Raw genomic sequence first — 21,042 nt, forward strand, 5'->3', positions numbered from 1 at the left:
TTGTCACTGGATCTGTCTGGAAACAACCTCTCAGGAGATTTCCCTGTGGAGCTAACAAATTTACAGGGCCTGGTGGCCTTGAACCTGTCGAGAAATCACATAAGTGGCCAAGTTCCTGATAGCATTTCAAGATTAAGACAGTTGACATCTCTCGACCTCTCAAGTAATGACCTGTCTGGTTCCATCCCAGCTAGCATGGAGTCCTTGTCTTTTCTTGGATATCTTAATCTATCAAACAACAATTTATCTGGTAAGATTCCAGACAAGGGTCGGATGTGGACTTTTGGTCCAAATGCATTTGAGGGGAACCCTGGCCTCTGTGGAGCTCCCCTAGTAGTAACGTGCCCTGGTGAAGATTCAGGCAAAGGGGTTGATCCTCAGAATGGGAACGATGTTGTCTATGACAGCAATGATGGATTCATTGATAGATGGTTTTATCTTAGCATCGGCTTGGGATTTGCAGCCGGCATTATTGTTCCTTACCTTGTACTAGCGATTAGGAAACCTTGGAGCGATAAGTATTTTGATTTTGTAGACAAGGCTGTCTCTAAGTTGTTATCTGTTGGAAGCAGGGCACAAACTGCCCAATGAAGGCAATGAAAGAAGATACCGAGAAGAGGAAGGATAGAAAGCATTCCAAAGATGACTTCTGTTTGATGCTTTGAGATGTTTTTCTGCAATATGTTCAGGTCTTCGAGATAAGATTGGCATTCTGAGATTAGATAGAATAGTTTCTTTTCCTTTTCTTTTTTTTTTCGATACAATGAAAATGCATTGCTACATTAGGATATCAATCACCAGCAAATTAACAATCATTAATTAATAATTTTGATGAAGAAATACGAGACATTTATTGGGAATTTGGGATTCAAATCGAATACATTACAATGCTAGCGAACATTAGATAAGTTTCAGAATCCCAGAAAGAAAAGTATAACTCGTAAATTTTCACTATTATTATAATAAGAATAACATGCCTCCCATTGAATCACCAAAATTTTGTAATCTCAGAGACAAGGGTACAACAAATTTACGCTCAAAAACAAAAATGATACCAAATACAGCAAGAAGGAAATATAAGTGATAACTCAAAATTGTGTGTTGCTGAGAAATGTGACCATACATCTTGTACTTTGAAACAACTTATCTATTTTTTGCCATACTGCAGACTGAACTTCAAGCAGCTTCCGTGCTTTTTCCTGTAAAACTGGCTGGCGGCGTATGCTTTCACCATGAATCTATTCATAAGAAATAATGCCGTTACATCAACACCAAGAAACCAATCATCAACAAGCACATGAGGACGAAGTTATACATTTAACCACCAGACATTTTTTTAAAACCGAAAGTTGATCTATTGAATAGGACACTGTTTAATTACTCGACGATCCTTGGATCACAAACTAGCTCAACATATTAAGGGGGCAGTTGATGCTTGTGGAGCACGTACTAATCATATTAAAAAGAAAAAATAAAAGGAGCAAGGATGAAATGTTACCTTTAAGAATAATCGAATTACTGCCTGTATAAACTCAAAATTGTTTCTACATGAAACCTCTTGTATAAAGTAATCCATCAGAAGTTCAATGAACTGCAGCTCCGGTCTCTTGCCGGGCTCTTGCTCATCTTCATCATCTATAATCTGAAGCATTCTGAGTTCCATATCCAGTGTTGAAGAAGATAAACCTTTAATGTAATCCGTAAATGCTGCAACTGCACAGGTTCAAACACATGTAAATGAAGGTGGAGTTTTCCAGGTAAAGGGACAGTGGAAAAAACAAAATGTGTGACAACCCATGATGAAGAGGAAATTCTTACAATTCTTATCCTTTGCTGAGGATTGAAGGAATTGAAGGAAGTGAGATGCTGGAAAATCAGCTTTTTGCCTTGTCTTTTGTTCTTCACCAGCTTGTGAATCCTTTTCATCTTCAGCAGGTTCTCTAGGTTTAAACAAAATCTCCCCTGTGAGGGATGGAATTGATGGCAAGAAAAAAGGAGCCTTCTCGGGTTTTTTTGGTGGCTCAATTGGCTTGTTCCTGGCTTTTATAATATCCAAATTGATCAAGCTCTGCCAATGACTTTTGGGCAACAGGGAAAAAGTGTGACAAGATCGGGTATTTGTTGATCTGAAACTGGGAAGTGATGAGCATCTTCGGCTTCTTCAGGGTTTACTTTAGCCTCCTCAAAACTGTTAGCTAAAGATTTTTCCACTGAGGAGACAGTGGGCAAATTGACGCTCACAACTTCCTGCCAGTCCCACAGGAATCAGCTTTACTAGGGGCGGAAAACATTCCCTGATTAACCCACAGGTTAACCCCATTCTGGTCCACATGAGTAGTTGCTAAGACATCCATATTTGGTGATAGAGACAATGCGGTCACAGACACATCAACATGTACAGCATCTATTTGTCTAGCTAGGATTACATCCCAAATTCTGAGAGTCCCATCCATGCTGGATGTCAAAAGCCATTTTCCATCCTCACTAAAGCATACATCTGTTATACGATCCGAATGACCTTCAAATTTCCGAACCATTCTTAGTGCAACAACATCGAACAAACGAATAACTAAATCATCTGCTACAGTAGCCAGAAGACCATTGTACCGGTGATATACAATCTTGACTAATGCACAATCTATTTGCCATCTGGATTTTAATTCACGTCCCTTAAAATCCCAAACTTTTACATCTCCACAGGAACCAGCACTTATCATGATGGTATTGGTTGAGTCACAAGCAACACCAACCACTTCTCCATCATGAGCACAGGGTTTTCTTTCTGACATATCCAGGTAACTGCCTCGACTAATTCCTGATTGAAGATTAAATCGCTCAATCCAACCACCTGCAGTCCCTAATACTGCAAAATTGCCACATGCACTGATCGCACAGGCCTTAACTGGTGTTGGATCCTCTGGGTGTGGTGATAGAATGTGCTCGCCGATCACAAAATTTTGAAGCCTCCAGACATAAGCTTGGGCAGTATCCACGTGGCATGTAACTACATTGCACCAATCGCGCTCCCTGATTTCAGCAACATCAAATGCAATTACGGGCTTAAGTTTTATTTCTGCTTCCTTGACTTTGAGATTCTTTGCTCTTTTTGATACATGACGTTGGGAAAGTTCTCTACTCTGCTGATCCTGTATAACGGAGAACAGCCGAAAGGCACGATCCTGGCCAGCAGAAAGGATGTGTCTTCCATTGGCATAGAATCTGATACACAGAGGAGGAGCACTATGCCCACTTCTAAAACGTAGGAGACGAGGAGGATCCCCCTCACTAGTGTCAAAAATCCACATTTTTATGGAGTTGTCTGCTGATGAACTCATCAGCACAGGCTCGCGTGCAAAAAAATGAAGAGAAACTACAGAGCAATCATGAGCCTCTTTAATGACAGAGTGAAATCTCTTCGTCTCAAGATTCCATATAGTTATGACACCAGATGAACCACCAGACGCTAAAAGAGGCTGCCCATCTGTGCTGAAAGATAATGCAGTCACAGGATCTTTTGTAGAATGAGTGAAACTAACAATCTCAATATCACGAAGAATGTTGTGAACATGAATCTTTCCATCAGAACAGCCAACAGCAACAACATCTAGTGCTGGAGAAGAAACACAACAGCAGATGGCTGCATTCCATCCTTTGAACTCATTAACTTTTTTCATTGTGCTAATGTCCCATAGTTGCAAAGAACCTTCTTGACTTCCAAGAAGTACCTGTTACAATACATTTTGAGAGGAAGTTTACAGGAAACTAATGCAGCTAGTTATAACCATATTTCCTGCTAGAATGTTGCCAGCGCTATTTAATGGTGAAAAGAGGGTACCTGCTCAAGATAAGTATCCGGATGCATTATGCAGGTTGGAGTAAACTTGTTTCCTAGTGAAATGTGACCAACTGGAGAAAGATTCTCAGTCACTCCTTTAAAAGCCCAGATAAAGATGTTGCCTTTAACATCGGTGCTGATGATGCGTTCACCGAGAAGAAGCAACTGATTGACCTTAGCATTATGGCTTTCCCAAGTTGACACCTGTAAAATTTGAAGTACTATGTGTATCCAGTTTATGCGAGGAAAAATCATCACATGTAAACAAGCCTACTGTTATTGCCATAAACGAGTATAAAGAAAGAGGGATGATGCTGTTTCCAATAAAACTTTTATTGGTGAATTTGAAACTATGTTTTTTTTATCATGTCATGCTCCAAAAAGTGTCATCTGAAACCCACTTGTCATTCTTTATCCATATCCAAAGCTGTAGCACTCACTTAAGTATCCAGACCAAGAATTTTGAAATTTCAGCAAGAACAAAAACCTAAAGAACGAACATTCAATCGACAATTGAAAAAACATATTCACACTGTTGTCCCAGTTCACATGGGCCATGCAAGGTAAGTCAGTCTGTCAAACCAACAGCCTTTAATGATGTGTCATTCATAAATATTGATATGCTAAAGTCAATTTTCTTTGAATTATGATAAAAATTTCCAAAAAAATGTTTCAAGAATCTAATTGATGAAGTCAAAATCAGCACGAATAAGAGCCATAAGACTTATAAGCCATTACGATATAGACCTCTCACATCCCATTTTGGACCTCCAATATGTAACACCACACACAACAATCAAGCTTTGCAGACAGCAATTTTGTAGCTTTTGCTGGATTGCTGTGCCGCAGAGTAAATTCTTAAAGAGAGAGAGAGAATAATCTATCAGATCCTGTTCTCCTATGATCTATTTTGGGAAGATATATCAATATCACCCTTGGAGAACCAAAATCATGTTAAATTTCTTCTCTCATACAAAAGAAAGGAGGAAAGAACAGAAGCAAAATCAGCATTTGTAGATCCTAAACTCAAAACCAATCATCATAATTTCTAGAAACACAATTCTAACCCATCAACCCCAATGTATTATGACATTAGAAATTGGATAGCTAGAAACTACTTTAGGTGTAGAGCAGTCAGTTTCTTGAAGGCCATATTACTGTGACTGTCATATTTTGATGTACCGTCATATGGAAATAGTCATGAGAAGTCTTCTAATGAGTGAGCAAGTACCATATCTACCTTGAAGCTAGGGGGCAAGCAACGCAGGCTAATCTATCACCTAATCAGTGTAATCATCACAAAAACTACTTTTCCCAGAAAAAACCGCTCACCAGAACCAGTGATAAATTATTTCACCATTTAATTACATGATAAACACTAAAGAGACTCAATCAAGTTATTCTATGGCAACAAAATGTTTGTGGCTTTGTCCTTTCATCTTCCTTTCAATCTGATTTTTGACACCTCTAGGCTCTAATGAAGAAAATATTCAAAAAGTTGATGCTATTCCAACATCCTGGAACCACTATGGAAAATACCTTCTAAAAACATTAGTGAGCAGCTCCAAATTATTCTCATATGTGGATGAAAAGCTGACTTACAATAAGTTCACCACAACATTGTAGCAGTCTTCTATACTTTTTTTCTGCGTTATCTATGACTACACAACATACAAATAGAGAGAGAGAGAGAGGGAGCAAGAGAGCACAAAAACAAATCATCAAATTAGCGACTGCATCCAATCAGTAACTCAGATAAGCAAAAGTTGCAGTATGTGAGCCAACAAAGAATGACTTCACTCGATGCCTTTAATACTAAAATCATCTTGTAATAGATAAACAACCCAAATAGAGCTACCATACTAAAATAAAATAGTATTACAGCATGTAATGTATAGAATCAACTCTATTAAACAAAACTAGGCCTCATTGCTACTCGTGCAGGTTGGCTACATGAATCCTTTTGTCACCTCATCAGTTCAAGGACCATGAGAAAACCATGGCTGATGAAACATAAAAACACAGAGGTTACTCTAAAATTCTCCTATATAATTATTCTCAAGACTCAAACCAATTTGATCAGAGCCAACAGGGAAAGCCTGAATACTAAAGGCATACTTGACATGGGAGGGGAGGCCTTCAATAAGTAAGAAAGCAGCAAGATAATATATCTTATATCTCAGAAGTAATTTTTGTCAGAAATTTACCAGATGAGCACGCTTAAAAACAGCTATATTATGTCCATATGCTGCAAATGTGTAGTCACGATAAGAGGCCAAAGCTCGTATCTTCTTTGGCAGTTGCGGACCTGCATTTCACAAAAGTAATCAGAAAAAACCACCTGAGAAACATTTTTTCCGTACCACATCAGTAGAAGGTCCAAAACATGTGAATAGCTTCCCAGAAGAGGAGACACTGAATATTTAAAAAAGAATTTTTACATTTGGCATTTGCATCTAAAATTGAAACACCGAAAAATTGAGATGAACATATCCAAAATCATTGGAAACAAATATGACTTGCACATTTTGCGAAACAAAATATTTCATCGCCAACCAAAAAACTTATTTGTGCACACTCTTTAAACTACTCTGCACCAAACAAACATTTAAACAAAGTTAAAAGAAAGCCCACGAAGTATCTCAATTTCAAAGACACCTGCTCCAAATAAAACCCGAGAACAGAAAAAAAAAAAAAAGAAAGAAAGAAATAGAACAATCATTTAGGAAAGCTGGAAGCTTACCGACGAGCACCAGACTCAGCTTAGCACACTGCCCATGAAAGGTAATAAACAGTCAGATTCTTAACGAACACAGAAACTGTAACTCTTCCGAAATAAAGGGGAGGGAAAACATCAGCATAAAGGAAAAAAAGCAATTCGGAAGAAGCAAGCAAATACGTTGTAAACTTGAAAGGCTTTGCCAACGCTGACTGTGACGAATGTCTCAGTCCCGAGCCGCTGCACGGAGAACGGAACCTGAGTTGTTATGTATCCGAGCGCTCGAAATGGTTCGAATATACCCATTATCGTTCACCTTTCTTCGTCTACCTCCAGAAAAACAAGTACAAGGTGGGAGAGGGAGGTAAAAGAGCGGAGGGCGACGGGCGACGGGCGACGGGCGACGGGCGGCGAGCGGCGACCTCGTTTCAGGGTTTAGCGACAAAAATACAGCAAGGGGTTTAACTTAATGGAGGCGAGACGACGAGGAGTAGGCGTTTATTTTTGGATTTTTCTGTTTGTCAAAAGTACACAAATACCCTCCGCAATAATTTTCCGAATTAACCAAATACAATCCATAATATAGGTCTGACCCGCCTCGACCCGGGTTCAAAGAGAAATTTCGAATTTTGACTTTTAAGTCTTTTTTTTTAACTACAAATAATTATATTGTTATTTTAGTTAATCACTATTAATTATAGTTAAATAATTTAATTAATTATTTGATTAGACTTAAATATATTCATGATTCAATTAACATTTTATTTTTAAAAAAGTAATATCAGTTCAAATTTAAATACATTAACATAGTTTTTCACTCTAAAATGAATTGTATAATACAAAATATATGTTCATCTAAATTATTAATTTTTCGATTAAGTAATATCATTTACAATTTATAATGAATTATATAATACAAATAATACATTCAACTAATATTTTATTTTTTAATAAGTAATATCAATTTAAATTTAAATACCTTAATATATATTGTTCACTTTTCACTCTAAAATGAATTGTATAACACAAAGCATATGTTCCTCTAAATTATTAATTTTCTCATCAAGATATATTATGTTAAGATCTATAATGAGTCGTACAACACAAAAAATACATTCAGTTAATATTTTATTTTTTCTAATAAATGTTAGTTTAGATTTAAATATCTTAACATAGTTTTCAATCTAAATGAATTATATAAAATAAAGTATACATTTATCTAAATTATTAATTCTTTTATCAAGTTTATTTTTTGTATTTCTTATATAAAGTTGGGTATATGAAAAAATTATTTAAAAATTTACATATAATACTATAACTTTAAATGATGAATTATATATTAATAATACTTTTATCCTTCATATAATTGATATCCCCCACATATAATATATTTGTTATGTGGTTCCAAATAAAGTGTTTTTCAGTAAATAATTAATTTTTTTTATTTTTGATAAAAACGGTGATTAATATCAATAAACTAACAAAGATTTGATCAATAAACTTATAGTACAATTAACTGATACTACAATAAACTCAAATTAAATGTATTACATAATAAAGTGTTTTTCATATGGAGTGTTATTTATTTCTTGGGAAAGATGCAAGTAAACTCCATGTGATATTACAAATGAGCAAATTATTCCCTTATAAAAAAAAAATAGCGCTGTGTTTTTTTTAAAATATAACAAATTACAACTCTAATTTTTAAAATGAAGCAATTTACCTCAACCTCATTAGACAGAGAGGTAAATTGCTTCATTTTAAAAAGTATAAGAAGATAAATTGTTATTTTTTTCATAGGAGATAATCTACTCGTTTGCAATATCAAAAATCACCCTTTTTTTTCTTATTTTGATCTGGTTAGATTTTCATTAATACAAATGATAACTAAAGGGTTCTTGGGCCCTTGTCACAAAAAGTATCAAGTAAAAATTTGGGGGTGGAATTGGTTCATTTCAATTGCAGTATGGGCCCATTTGGAGATACCATGGACAAGAAATTTTTCAAAAGTTCCCTTCCCTTTGTTATATAGCCAGTTAGGCTCCGGATAACTCAAAACCCTAATACTTGCCCAGGATTTTTTGGCAATGGGAATTCTATCTTGGTTCGGCAAAGGCAACGGAAAGAAGGAAGAATCTCGGGTCTCAAAACCCGACCCGAAACATCAGGCAGTGGAGGCCCCGGGCATGAACGGGGCGGTCGAGGTCCGGAGACCCGACCCTCCAGCAGTTGACGTGTCGGTTTTCGAATTCGGGTCGGTGGCCGCCTCCGCTGACAAGGTGACTCTGGCGGGCTACTGTCCCGTTTCCGACGAACTCGAGCCGTGCCGGTGGGAGATCCTGCCGGCGAGTGGCTCCGACGCGCCTCAGTTCCGGGTTGTCTTTTGAACTATCGGAGGAGAAATTAGGAGAAGTGGGGAGGGACTGAGAGAGCTGCTTGAGTTGTTCGTCGTAGAAAATTGTGACTTTGGTGGCGTGCTGAAGAGGGAATGTAATTTGTATTTCTGGAGATTTTCCTCATATATAAAGTTTGACTTTTCAGATGCAATTACGCTAGCTTATTGTATATTGCGTTGTTTTGGATGCTTTCATGTAAGAACTCCATTTTTGTATCTGAAAATTCCTTGATTGTAGTTTTGTAGGTTGTATGTATGTGCCTTTACTTTTCAGCTCATTGGGTGATTTCTGAGTGGTGCTTGTGCTTGAACATTGCGAATGATTCGATTACGTGATGCTTGAGACATGATGCATATTCCTCATGAAATCTTCTTTTGCAATCAATAAGGAGGAGGGTTTCAAGTTGAATGTGACTCTGCATGTGATTTGATAAGTATAGTCGTGGACTGAGCTTTGCAAGTTTTGTGAAATTCGATGTTCTTGAATCCGATGGAGATGGTTGTGCTTCTTGTGTGATCCTTAAATGGACTGGAGTCTTGGTTCCATATTACATGCATCTTAAGTTACCTCTCGATTATGGCTAGTATGGCAGTAATATGATGTGATCTCCGGTTTGTTTTTCTTCTGCTGGTGAACATTTTCTGGTTATAGCTGTTTGATTAATGCAATTACTGCATGAACTGTGCCTTCAGCACTTTTTGTATTAGTTTTAGTTTGTTCTTCTCCACCCTTCACATAGGCAACTGATTTCCAGCTGCTTGTAATAAGCTATATTGTTAACTTGCAAGTTTACTGGTATTTATCTGTATCAAAATTGAGAGATAGCATGGGTTGCAAAGTGAACAATGCTGTGCAGATCTCCTAGGGAAGAGTTGGGTAAGTGTATTTCTAGCGCTTGTCCTCACTTCTTTCATCTCAGTTGTTACTAATATCGTAGAAAATCTTGGGTGGTTTGTAGAAACAGAAGGTTTTCATAACAAAACTAATTCTGCGAAGCTTATTTCACTCGCTTCAATTCTTTCATTTGAGTACATTGAATTGTAGAGAATTGGTATAAAGTATTTCTCCTGTCTGTTTCAGTTTCTGATGTTGATGAACTCGTAGAGTAAAAGAATTTATGTGTTGAGAGATTGTTCTTCATCAACCGTATAATACAAGATGTTGAGAGCATAGGAACTCTGCAATATCAGTTTATGTGCAGTTTGATTTGCTATCTTGTTCAGGGGAAGTATGATATAACTCAACATGTGTGTCGTTTTCCTTACATTCTTCTGCATCTCGTTGATATAAGAAGAATAAGAGAGCATGCTTCATCAGTCAAATGAAACTCATCACCCTATCTCAGATTGTTCATCAGCATAGCATTTTAAACAACTGGTTGCATTTTCAAGCTCCAACTGATTTGGAGGTTTAGTGGCACTATATTTCTCATTGCTACTCTGATTTGGAAACCTAAGCAGTCTGTTTATTGTAGTGCATGCATGCTGTTGTTGATCTATCTTTAAATACATGAGATGATTTAACTTTTGAATATGATGGTGTGTATATAATTGGATTTACAGCAGGAAATCCAATGTGACCAAGCGAGTGGCATCTTGTTTTTTTGAGTTTCTAACAGTAAAAGCCAAGTCAAAATGAAGAAAAATATTTTGATACAAACAATGAACCAAAAACGAATCCACATATAGTGAAAAAATCTTTGATTGTTTGAGAATTTATTGATACCGCTTGATATATGACATGATTATGTAAGCTTTGGACGATAATTGAAAAAAAAATATAAAAGAATTTAATATTGGATGGACGTTATAATAAAATTAATATATATTTTTTACAGATAAGTAAAATGGTGTTTGGCATTTAAAAGGATATTTTGGACAATTTTATTATAAAATTGAATGGAACGCTAACAAAAACTAATAAAATAGGTCAATTGTTGAATGAATATTGGTATAGAGATATTAGTGATTTCTCAAATAATAAAAAGATATTTATAATGGTATCAAATTCCATATAAGCTTAACAAAGTTTAACCTAGTATGTTATCAACACACTCATAATTCCTTGGTAACTCGTTTGCTAATCTTCCCTGAACCACCTTCTGTCTTTATCAGTTGGACTTGTACGACTCACTTCCCTCCATCAAATCAAAATCTAATTCAAAGGAGCCCATAACATTGTACATATCTACCCTTATATAGGCATATGGTTCTTCATCCCCAAAACCGGGGTCTGGTCACTCTAAGATCACTCACATACTTACTAAACATTCCTAAGTTTTCTACGACTTGATCCTTTGAGAGTAATCATCGAAATTCCTTTTAGTGTGACCATAACGTGTTTATCTATTGTAGCGTCCACCCAAATTACATTGACCCCGATTGAGCACTTGGTCCCAAGACTTTCAAAGTCTTTTTATTTATTAGTAAATACCTTGATATAGTAATGTCATAATTCGCGATTCACAAGTAAAATGTGCATTTTTTTTTTCCATTAATATGAATAAACCAATAAACAATTACATCAACGTTTCCGTGGATTGTCAGTGTGAATGAAACTTGTTCTTCTTTAATTGCAGAATAAATGATAAGCATGAAAGTTTTCCACCTGTAAGAATCGAACAAATATCCATCAAGTAATTTGTAATAGAAAAATGATTTAAACTCCACTACACTACCCGCCAAGAAACACAAAGCCCTGATCGACAAATGTCTCCTCTTCCTACAGCCCCGCAAACTTCCTCCATTTCAGACGCTTCTCTCTCTCTCTCTCTCTCTTCAATGGCTGCGCTCTCATCTTCAGTTTCAGCCAACCCTTTCTTTACCTGCATATCCACTCCACGCTCTGCCAAGAAAATTCCCAGAAAAATTTCATCTTCTTTTGATTCTTTGAGCCCTTCTTCTTCTTCATCTTCATCCGCAGCTTTTCATGAATCTTCACCAGCGACAGGAACTGGGAGTTTGAGTGTATCCGCAAAAGGGTCGATTCCGAAAGGGCAGTTTGTTGAGCCTTTGAAGTCGCCGGAGTCACCCTACGATTATGCTTTGGCGAATACGAATGGGAGCGCGGTCGTGAAATTTGTACAGTCTACTGAGTCTACCATTGAGAAGGTATGTAGACTTCTGTGTAACGGGGCTGTGGTTTTGCTCTAGATTTTGCTTCAATGGAAGAAGTATTCCTTGTAGAATTATAGGCCGAATCCCCTCTGTGACTTTGACAATCATAACTACAAGCTTAGCTTCATCGATGGTGATGTTGTGTTGTGCTTATCATGTTCGTCATTATTCCTCAGGTAGTGGAATCTAAATGATTTGTGTTAGTTTATAGTTGGATATGCTTTGGAAGTTTTTATACAGGTATTAACTATTAAGTAAAGAGAAATCATGCCTCTTGTGTGTTGATGATTATGTGGCCTAGTGTCTTGCTGCACATTCGAGTAAGCGCATGGTTAATTTCCTTGAACCGTTTATTCAGACTGCATATCAAGCATTTCTATTTGAGGAGGCGAGTCAGTTGGCTAAGTGTTCAAACTTGGACAGCATGATCCTAAATGTAATCTTTTAAACCATTCGTTGGCTGAAATGCCAAACATGGAGGCGAACAATTGAGGTTATGGGGATGGAAGAGGGTTCTTTTCGCTTTTGTTACATGAGAGTTAAGAAGAAAACATGTACAATAAATTGACCAGAACTTTCCAGCATTCTCTTCAAAATGACTAAGCCTCCATTTGAAAGGATGGATTAGTATTTGTATTGAAGATTTGAAAAGACGATTTCAAATGGTTCCACATGAAATGGATTTGAAATGCATGAATATTTTACAAAGTATAGTTTAAGATGAGAATTGAAGGATTTGAACTCTTTTGCCGTGTGGAAGCAAATAAACAAATTCTAAAGGTTTTTCCCTGTTGATGAAGTGAAGAATACAATCTATTTGATATGTTGATGAATATTTCTTGACGAATCTTGATTGAAACAATACCTTCAAAATCCTGACATACTCTATCCAGATTAGTAAATATGCTTATTATGATTTTCCTTTTTCCTATGAGATATGTTGCTTTTCTTCTACCTGTGCAGGTCATATTCGACTTTCGCTTCTTGGCACTTCTAGCAGTTGGGGGTTCGTTAGCAGGTTCTCTGTTGTGCTTTCTCAATGTAATTTTCAGGAATCCCTTTCACTTTCTCATCTCAAATTATCAGCTCAAGCAGTAGGAATCTTGACCATGATTCTGTAAATACTTCTTTTCTGTTATAATTGTTCTTTTAAATAATTTAAGCATACCCAAGCTGGTTTCTTATAATATGAACCTCACCTGGCCTACGTTCACACGATAAATTACCCCTGGATGCAAGACATTATTGCAAGGGCTTGAAAACAATCTTTTGGGTTTCTCACAAATATAAATTCTGCTCACATGTTTTTGCTGATTCGTTATCTCATCTAAGAGGCTTATTTCCTTTACTAGAAGTAAAATTAATAGTTCATCCTCACAAGCATGCGATTGATGAACCTCTCACTTGTTTGTATCAAAGATCTGTTCAGAATGACTGAATTTTTTGTAGGGATGCGTCTACATATTTGATGCATATAAAGTTTATTGGATAAGCTGCGTCAAAGGGGTCCATTCTGGGCAAATGGTTCTACGATTAGTTGAAGCTATTGGTGAGTTTCTTACAGCTCTTACAGCGGGAAAGCTACTTCGACAGTAATTAGCTGAACTGTTTTTGGTCATTTTTCAGTTCAGTTAACCCAAAGTTTGGTTCCCTGTATTCAGAAATCGAAACCGAACTGAGAAGCTTTGCTTTGGTTTCTGTCATAACCGGTTTTTTTGGTTGAAAAACCGAAATATTAAAAAATATATATATAACAATGAGATGGTGCTAAATGAAGACTAGTTTGCTAAATTTCTCTCTCTTCACAAACAACAACAGTGGTTTCTTGAACTTTCTTCAATGCATATAATAATACACAATACAAAAAAATCCAAACTTCATCTCCAATTCATATAACAATACATCATTTTTCATTCCCACAACAGTGATACCAAAGACCAAGCAAAACCAAACAAGTCAACAAAGATTTAATCAGGCATTTATCAAACACCTTGAAAGCAAAACTTGCTCATCAAATTTTCTCTCTTTCCTGATTGAGATCATAGTTTCGTTAGTGCAGATGTATATCTGGCTGGGACCGTCATGTTAATATTTGGGATGGGCTTGTATGGATTATTCATTTCAAACGTGCCTCCCGATATACCTCCCGCCATTGACCGAGCACTCAAGGGCTCTTCCTTATTTGGCATGTTTGCTTTGAAGGTAATATTACCGCATCCTTAATTCTAATTTCATTTTGGACAGCTTTAATGAATCGTTCATTTTATATTTTTTTATAAAGATTCAAATTATGCACACACAACACACAGTGTGCTCCGATTGCTAGTAACTAAGAACTTCCTCAAACTGATAGCAAGAACGCAGACCGTTTTTCATATTCCTCCATTCGCTTGTTTCTGGTGTTTGTAACCGGTAACTTGTACACAACTGCAGGAGAGGCCAAAGTGGATGAAGATCAGTTCAATTGACGAGCTGAAGACGAAAGTAGGACATGTGATTGTGATGATCCTTCTGGTGAAGATGTTTGAGAGGAGCAAGATGGCAACAATAACTACTGGGATGGAGTTGTTGAGCTACTCTGTGTGTGTATTCTTGTCTTCGGCTTCTTTGTACATTCTTCACAATCTGCATAAATCGGAAGGCGACGAGCACTGAGACAACGACGGACATTGTAAAAGGTTTGTGTTGCATAGAACAGAAGTCTGTCTGATAGCAAAGTAATATAGTAATACTAGGTTCACTGCTCATGTCTGCATATGTATATATGGACGTCCTAGAATATGTGTTTTTGCCCTTTGTGTCCGAATTTTTGTTATGTTATGTTGCATATCATGCACAAATGGAACTTATTAACTTTATTTTATGTTTTCAGACTCGGATAGGACGATTGCAGATAAGTTAATAAGTTTGCAGACCGAACTCATTAACCGCTGGATAGGAATACAATAGTAGTTAGTACTCATCACCCCGTCAGTACGCAATCACCACACAGAAAATTATTTTGTAATTAAGTAAAAACAGTATGAGGCGTTTGCCGGCGGGTCTATTGCTTGGAAGGCAATTATCCTAACAAACGCTTGGTGAGAACATGAAAGAATTGTAATATTTACAAAGAAAGAGATTAGTGATGCATTCAATCAAGTTTGACACTTTCTTTTGCATTTCATCACGGTCGACACAACAACTGGAACATGCCTACTCCTTAGCATCTTCTGCAGTTGTTTTCTTTTCCCGTGGTGTATATTTATATTAGAGAAGAGCAAACTTACGTTCTGTGCAGTGTCTTTGGGTAGCATTCTTATGTTGCATAGAAGATGAGTATTCTGGTATATATTTCCTGTTGTCAGACACACTTTTTCACCTCTGCTCATTATCTCTATGACCACCAACACTTGCTTCTGGTATCGCAAACCACATTAAAATTACCTTCTGGGGAGGTACGTTTGATATCCAAAAATTACTCAGCAACAGTCTGACAAGTACACGCGAACAATGATTCTTGGTCTGTGTTACTAAATTTTCACTTGCATGCATTGCTACTGCATAACTGAACTGAACACTGATACTAATGTTGGACTCAATTCATTTACCTATTCAATCCTTTGTTGTGATGTTTTGTCCAAATTAATTAAAAAACATAAAATAATGAGTTATGCATTGGCATTTAGGTCCAAATTCTCTTGATATTCTAATGAAAAGGTTTATAGCTTAATTACTAGACTATTTTGCTGATTTAGAGGGTGCAGTTCTTCGAGAGTTCATTCATACACATCTCAACAACTGAGTCGGAGAACACAACAACAGTTTTGCTTTATAATGATCTAAATTGAAATATGAACTTTTGGTCAAAATATATTATAATTCAAATTGAATATTCATATAAAATTGTTTGGCAAGGAAAAAGGTTAAATCTGAAACAGGAATGTCTGAGCCCGGGTTCGAACCGGGGACCTCTAGTGTGTGAGACTAGCGTGATAACCAACTACACCACCCAGACACTGCTCAAATGTTTAAGAAGTTTCAAGGTATCTACCAACAACAGTCAGACATAAATTCAAATTCTATCTTCGCATACATGGAAAAGAATCTGAAATAAAAATAAAGTCATCCTCAAGAAACTAAGCTGTGTAGTCGACTGAAGGAACTAAGAAGGGCCACGTGGCAATTCGTGATGAAAGTTTGATAGTCTCCGTTGATCTTAGGTAAATCTGACTTGTTTGTTTTACCAGTTCTGCTAGTCATTTTAGATTATCTTAAAATGCTCATAGTATGTCAAGGGATAATTATTCATCCAAACACTTTATTCTTCTTTTTGTTAAAGGCTCCCATTGCATTTATACATAAGACAACAGCATATCAGACAAGACTTGCAGCAGACAAGTCCAAGTAGATTAGTTGGTATTTAACCTCTACCAAAATGTCTGTGCAATCACAAATGATTTCACCATCCAATCACATGTTAAACACTAAAGAGATTCAGTCCAGTTATGTTATGGCAAGAAGCTGTTTATGGCTTTGTCCTTCCAATCTGATTTTTTTTGACACCTCTAGGCTCCAACCAACAACATATTCAAAAAGCTGATGCATAGTGAGCACAGCAGCTCCAAATTATTCTCAGTAACTCAGATAAGCAAAAGTTGCAGTACATGAGCTCACAAAGAATGTCTTCTCTTGATGCCTTTAATACTAAAATCATCTTGTAATAAATAAACAAGCCAAGTAGAGCCACCATACTAAAGTAGAATATGTGAGTCAACTATATTAAACAATAACATTAACAACTTTATTACATACATGAATCCTTCGTAACCTCATCACATTAAGGGCCATCTGAAAACTATGGCTGATGAAACATAACAACTCAGAGGTTACTCTAAACTTCTATCCTATATTGTTATTTTCATGACTCAAATCAATTTGATCAAAAGCTTTGCCAACACTTTCTGTGACGAATGTCTCGGTGGTGTCGAGCAGCTGTATGGAGCCCGGAACCTGAGTTGTTAAGTATCCAAGTGCTCGAAATGGTCCGAAGATACCCATTATTGTTCACCTTTCCTCCTCTACCTCCACAAACACAAGTACACGGAGGGGAAGGGAGGTGAAAGAGTGGAGGGCATTGTACTTTTAATCCCGTATGATAGAATCGTTGCATTTTTTACCCACAACTTTAAAGGATTAATATTTTTTGTCCCACAAAATTAAAAAAGATTGCAGATGTGGTTCCAAAACCTAACATATTTGGTACTTAGGATTAGTGCATGGAACCAAATTTGGAACCTTTTTTAATTTTACGGGACCAAAAAAATTAACCCCATAAAGTAGGGAACACCAAAAGTTCAAATCCCTGTCCTAGGAAACAAAAAGTTCAATTTTGCCATATTGGAAGTTTGGTATTCCCATAAGCATTCACTGGATCATAATAGTTTGGTATACATGAATTCTTGTCTTTCTGCTCTGGTGGTTTCTTTACATAACATATGTCTTTCTCATTGAAAAATTAAGATATTCATGGTCAAAGAAAGAATTTTATTTGTCAAATTTGATTATGCTTTTCAATTGTGAAAATCTTGAACTGTAGTATTAATTAATCAAAGATGACAAAAAGGAAATGCAGGAAGAAACGATTGAACCCTTGGTTTTCTTGATGAAAATCAGGTTTCAATCAGCCACTGCATTAGTTCATGCTCTTGGAACAAATTCTTGCCTTCTAATGCCACCAGAATCAACGAATTCCATGCATAATAATCAGGTCTAATACCCTTCTCCACCATTTGCATAAACAACATTAAGGCTTCATGGAAGTCCCCTTGCCTACAAAAGGCTTTGATTATAAGGCCATAGCTTTCAGAATCAGGCAAGCAACCTCTCATCTTTAGGTCCTCCATTAGCCTCGCCGCTGTCCCAACTTTTCCCAGCTGGCAGAACCCACTGATCAAAGCATTAAAAGTTGATGCAACTGGGAAATAACCATGGCCAATCATCTTATTCATTAGCTCTACTGCTTCCTTCATGCGTCCACTTTTGGAAAATCCTTGAATCAAACTTGCATATACAAGAGCACTTGGAAAGCCTCCTTCTTCAATCATCTTATCAAGAATTTGCTTTGCTTCCTCTATGCCCCCCTCTTGACATAATTGCAGAATCCTCAAACTCCGACCCACAGCACAAGGGAAAAAATTTCTCATATAGTTTAGAAACTCTAGTGCTTCATCAAGACAAGTTTCCTTGTATAAACCGTATAAAATGCTATTATAAGGACCAATACGGCCAGCACAACCACCTTTACCCTCAACCATTAATTCGAAGATCTTAAACCCATCCCGAATCCTTCCAGTAGAACAGAATCCATGAATTAGTGTCTCAAATGTGACAAAATCCCAGCGTACACCGACCCTTTTCATTTCATCAAACATATCAAGAGCTGAATCCAACATTCCAGACTCACAGAATCCTGCAATCAGAACATTGTATGTATCGGTGTTTGGTAGACATCCCTTTATCTCCATTTGCTTGAGATAGCCACATCCTGCTTTTACTTTTCCTGCTTTAACAAAACCCTTCAACAATGTGTTATAGGCCACAACATCAAGAGTCCCTCCATTGCCCTCCACTCTCTCTAATACCTCAACTCCTTCAGAGATACGCCCCGCATTGCATAGAATTTCTATCACCTTAGTCAAGGTGACAACATCTGGCACAAACCCATAACTAAAGCATTTTTCCATGATCACCAGAGCCTGCACTAGATTGTTGTCATTACAATATGCTGATATCAGAATATTAAAAGTCACATCACTATATTCCTCCATTTCATTCATTAGGCTCCTAGCTCTACCAACCTTTCCATTCTTACAAAGAGCATACATCAATGTATTGTACACAATAACATTCACCTTGACACCGTGAGTCTTCATTACTTGCAGAAGCTTAAACCCATCACCTATTCTATTTGTTAAGCAAAAGCCTTTCATCAAAATCCCGTAAGTGTAATCATCACCCTTCAGGCCATTCCCCATCATTTTCTTCCTGTAGAACTCCCTAGCAATATCAATATCTTCCTTCACCAGAACATCAAGAATTGTATTCAACAGCTTCAAAGACGGGGCCCCTTTACCAAACTTGGGCACCAAATCAAGCACTCTAATCATGTCCCTTGTCTTTCTAGCCCGCCCAAAACCACGGACAACAGTGATGAAAATGTCATCATCAGGGGACAAACCAATTTTCGTGGGCATTTCATCAAGCAATTGTTCGACAACTTCAAATTGTCGGAAAGTACAGAGCTTGTGGATCAAAGCTCGGTAAGTGGACAGCGTGTGGGTGAAGTTGGGAATCTTCGAGGCCCATTCGAAGGTTTGGAGAGCTTTGTTTGCTGATTTCTGGTCCAGAATGAGATGGGCTATTTGCTGGTGGGTTGGTAGTAAGACAGAGGTAGTAGAGGTGAATCTTGAATCTGTGTGTGAGAAAGGCGGCAACTTTTGATTAGTTCTTCTAGTTAGCAGTTTTGAAAGGTTAAAGATACTAGACATGGATTTTCCAAATAGTGACACTGCAAATCCCCTAAAATCACCCTGTCATGCACAAAGAACTTTTCTCCCCTATTCTATTTTCCGGCAAAACAAACAGCCTAGAATTTGCCATGCACCGCAGTTTACTGTTCTTGTCCAATTACACGTGTGGCGCAGGCCTCGGAAGCTGTTTTGAAACTTCGACCCTTCTCAGAATTTTTTACTCGAAATTGCTTTATTTTAAACGTAAGAGAGCAAAATCCAACCGAGCAGGTGGCAGTTGAGGGAGGAGCGCTGACGATAAGGAGCTGTAGTCACGATAAGAAGCCAAAGCCCGCATCTATTTTTTTTTTTTTTGGCTATTTTTCATACTTTTTTTTATTAGTTTTAATAAATAAATCATTTTGACTTTTTCTTTTGGCTAGTGAAATAAAAAGTTTTAATAAATTAATAAACAAAATTCTCTCGATAAAAAATAATAATTGAAATGTATTTCTTATTTTGTGCAAACACAACACTGTAATGTATTAAAGTATGCATAAACAATTATATTCGACTCACAACCGACAATATATAAAAGTACATTAATATTCTTGGAGCGGCTTTCGATTTTTCTCTGTTTATTTTTTGCAAATAGTGCGAATGGTTGTTGGACATAAAACTTTGTTAGTGTTTTTGAATTATTACTAGAGAATTATCTCTATATTGTTCCGCATTTAGCATGCGTTTTTATTTCTATAATGATTTGAATTGGGAGGAAATGTTTGAATTGATATTTTCATAATTATTTGAATTAGTATTATTTGATAGAAATTGGATTAAATATGTATTTTTTTATATTATTATCCTCAATTATATAATATAAATCAAAATAGATTTTTTTTTGTGTGTGACCTTTTACTAACTTAATGGAGGTGGAACAAATCTTGTATGATTAAATTACCTTTATAAGAGTTAAGATATATAAAAATAGTTTGATTAGAAAAAGAATTTATTTATCGATGAGGCATAGCTCAGTTGACGAAGCTGAGGCTTCATAATTTTAGAAGTTATAGGTTCGAACCCCGCCATGTGGGTGGGATATTGTCTACTGCATAATAGGAGTTGTTGTCTACTGTAATAATAGGCGTTGTTGAGTAGGATAGTATGTTTGTATTTATATGAAAAGGACAATTAAAAAATATTTGCTAAAAATTTGAGAGGAAAAAACTTATCAAATCCAAAACTAAAATCTTACGAGCTTATAAGTTTATTTAATTATTTTTTAAGGATTAAAGAATTCGTTCATTTTTTTTATCATATTAATTACAAAATTATAAATATTACCAACTTATGAGCTCTGTAATCATATTTATTCAATCATTTTAAGTGTTTAATTTTAAAACAAGATTTAATGTTTTAGAAGTCCTAAACCCAATCTTATATATGTAAATTTATAAGATGTTTCATAGAAATTTAACCCTTTTAT

General features: G+C 36.4%; 5 protein-coding genes and 1 non-coding gene across 6 annotated transcripts in view; 3 read left to right on the top strand and 3 right to left on the bottom strand.

The window, feature by feature from the left end:
* LOC105172120 (leucine-rich repeat receptor protein kinase MSP1-like) overlaps positions 1-682 on the top strand; it is a 3,367-nt gene extending 2,685 nt beyond the window's left edge. Inside the window, 1 exon segment of the mRNA XM_011093460.2 lies at positions 1-682. This exon segment is cut by the window's left edge and continues 4 nt beyond it. Within this exon segment, the coding sequence (XP_011091762.2) occupies positions 1-591 (591 nt within the window). The 3' untranslated portion in view covers positions 592-682.
* On the bottom strand, positions 667-7,028 carry LOC105172121 (U3 small nucleolar RNA-associated protein 21 homolog). The gene is given in 9 exon segments (XM_011093461.2): positions 667-1,238; positions 1,499-1,713; positions 1,819-2,095; positions 2,098-2,249; positions 2,252-3,725; positions 3,836-4,039; positions 6,043-6,143; positions 6,579-6,606; positions 6,735-7,028. Coding segments are annotated over 9 exon segments (2,727 nt in total). The 5' UTR covers positions 6,861-7,028; the 3' UTR covers positions 667-1,088.
* LOC105172122 lies at positions 8,555-9,194 on the top strand. Its single transcript, XM_011093462.2, has one exon. The coding sequence runs from the start codon at positions 8,642-8,644 to the stop codon at positions 8,939-8,941; it is 300 nt and encodes a 99-aa protein (XP_011091764.1). The 5' UTR covers positions 8,555-8,641; the 3' UTR covers positions 8,942-9,194.
* Positions 11,631-15,339, top strand: LOC105172123. Its single transcript, XM_011093463.2, has 6 exons — positions 11,631-12,060; positions 13,030-13,107; positions 13,516-13,615; positions 14,126-14,268; positions 14,500-14,744; positions 14,939-15,339. Exons 1-5 carry the CDS (start codon positions 11,659-11,661, stop codon positions 14,719-14,721), a joined length of 945 nt encoding a protein of 314 aa, XP_011091765.1. The 5' UTR covers positions 11,631-11,658; the 3' UTR covers positions 14,722-14,744; positions 14,939-15,339.
* Positions 15,990-16,063, bottom strand: TRNAV-CAC. The gene has a single exon. It is a non-coding gene; the product is annotated as a tRNA-Val (tRNA).
* Positions 16,878-19,848, bottom strand: LOC105172124 (pentatricopeptide repeat-containing protein At2g17525, mitochondrial). The gene has a single exon (XM_011093464.2). The coding sequence runs from the start codon at positions 19,593-19,595 to the stop codon at positions 17,718-17,720; it is 1,878 nt and encodes a 625-aa protein (XP_011091766.1). The 5' UTR covers positions 19,596-19,848; the 3' UTR covers positions 16,878-17,717.

This window comes from Sesamum indicum, linkage group LG10, assembly GCF_000512975.1.
Source record: "Sesamum indicum cultivar Zhongzhi No. 13 linkage group LG10, S_indicum_v1.0, whole genome shotgun sequence".
Taxonomy (NCBI): domain Eukaryota; kingdom Viridiplantae; phylum Streptophyta; class Magnoliopsida; order Lamiales; family Pedaliaceae; genus Sesamum; species Sesamum indicum.